This window comes from Rhincodon typus, unplaced genomic scaffold (assembly GCF_021869965.1).
Source record: "Rhincodon typus isolate 14 unplaced genomic scaffold, sRhiTyp1.1 hic_rhity00003627, whole genome shotgun sequence".
NCBI classification, from domain to species: Eukaryota; Metazoa; Chordata; class Chondrichthyes; order Orectolobiformes; family Rhincodontidae; genus Rhincodon; species Rhincodon typus.
In genome coordinates, this window is record NW_025969265.1 from 14,694 (window position 1) to 16,145 (window position 1,452).

At 46.3% G+C, this 1,452-nt stretch overlaps 1 protein-coding gene across 1 annotated transcript in view; it reads left to right on the forward strand.

Annotated features, from left to right (window-relative positions):
• The window catches only part of LOC125481801 (uroplakin-2-like), a 9,757-nt gene extending 8,449 nt beyond the window's left edge, over nt 1-1,308 (forward strand). Inside the window, exon 5 of the mRNA XM_048593707.1 lies at nt 721-1,308. Within this exon, the coding sequence (XP_048449664.1) occupies nt 721-854 (134 nt within the window). The 3' untranslated portion in view covers nt 855-1,308. The remainder of the gene's footprint in view (nt 1-720) is intronic.
• The last annotated feature ends 144 nt before the right edge of the window (nt 1,309-1,452 follow it).

Consider the following 1,452-nt stretch of genomic DNA (forward strand, 5'->3'; position numbering starts at 1 on the left):
GTGAGTGTGTGAGGGATGTGTGGAGGGAGTGTGAACAGTGAGTGTGTGAGGGATGTGTGGAGGGAGTGTGGTGTGAGGGATGTGTGGAGGCAGTGAACAGTGAGTGTGTAAGGGATATGTGGAGGGAGTGTGAACTGAGTGTGAGGGAATGTGTGGAGGGAGTGTGAGCAGTGAGTGCATGAGGGATTTGTGGAGGGAGTGTGATCAGTGAGTGTGTGAGGGATGTGTGGAGACAGTGAACAGTGAGTGCGTAAGGGATGTTTGCAGGCAGTGTGAACAGTGAGTGTGAGGGATGTGTGGAGGGAGTGTGGTGTGTTCAGGATGTGTGGAGGCAGTGAACAGTGAATGTGTAAGAGGTGTGAGGAGGGAGTGTGATCAGTGAGTGTGTGAGGGATGTGTGGAGGCAGTGAACAGTGAGTGTGTGAGGGATGTGTGGAGGGAGTGTGAACAGTGAGTGTGTAAGAAGTGTGAGGAGGGAGTGTGATCAGTGAGTGTGTAAGGGATGTGTGCAGGGAGTGTGAACAGTGAGTGTGTAAGGTGTGAGGAGGAAGTGTCAGCAGTGAGTGTGTAAGAGGCGTGAGGAGGGAGTGTGAGCAGTGAGTGTGTAAGAGGTGCAGGGAGTGTGAGCGGCGAGTGTGTAAGAGGTGTGTGCAGGGAGTGTGAATGGTTGATGTTGTGAGGAAAAGGCTGTTGTTAATTTATTGACGCTTTATTTCCCAGCGATGGATTTCAATGACATTGATGTTGGTTTCTCGGGCCGGAGTGGGGCGATGGTGGTCATCACTGTGCTGCTGTCTATTGCTATGGCTGTGCTCATCATCCTACTGATTGTTTCTATCATAGTCCGAAGTTAAACAATGGGCTTGAAGAATGAACAAATACAATCAGTCACTTATAAGTGTTCTCCTTATTAATTGTGCATTTTATAATTGTGCTCTGCACTTTCAAATGTTATGTATTTAATTTGTAATTCAGAGGGGAAGTTACTAATTGTGAATGGAATATTTCTATACCATGTTTTAATTTTAAGCATTAAGAATTTTATTTTTCTGTTCCATGAGAGTCTTTCTTAGGTCCTTTAACCCTCTGTCATTTCTGAAATGATCTTCCAGGCTAGACTTGATTCCTGCCTGGATCTCTTTGTTCTGATCAATCTGTCTGTGGGGCATAGGTGTGGGGGTGAACCCGCTCAGACTGTGGGACCCTGGAGAAGTGGAAATGATGGTTCTGTGCCTCCTTCGAACCTGATTAAAACACTGTGCACCATTGTACTCTTAATTTGTATTTAAAATATATATTTATAATCCAGCCTCGTTCAAGTCACTCAGAGAAACCTGGGAGCGAGTTCTATGGGTTTGGTGTGTGTTTGGCTCTGTGTGTGTGTGTGTGTGTGTGTTTGGCTCTGTGTGTGTGTGTGTGTGTGTGTGTGTGTTTGGCTCTGTGTGTGTGTGT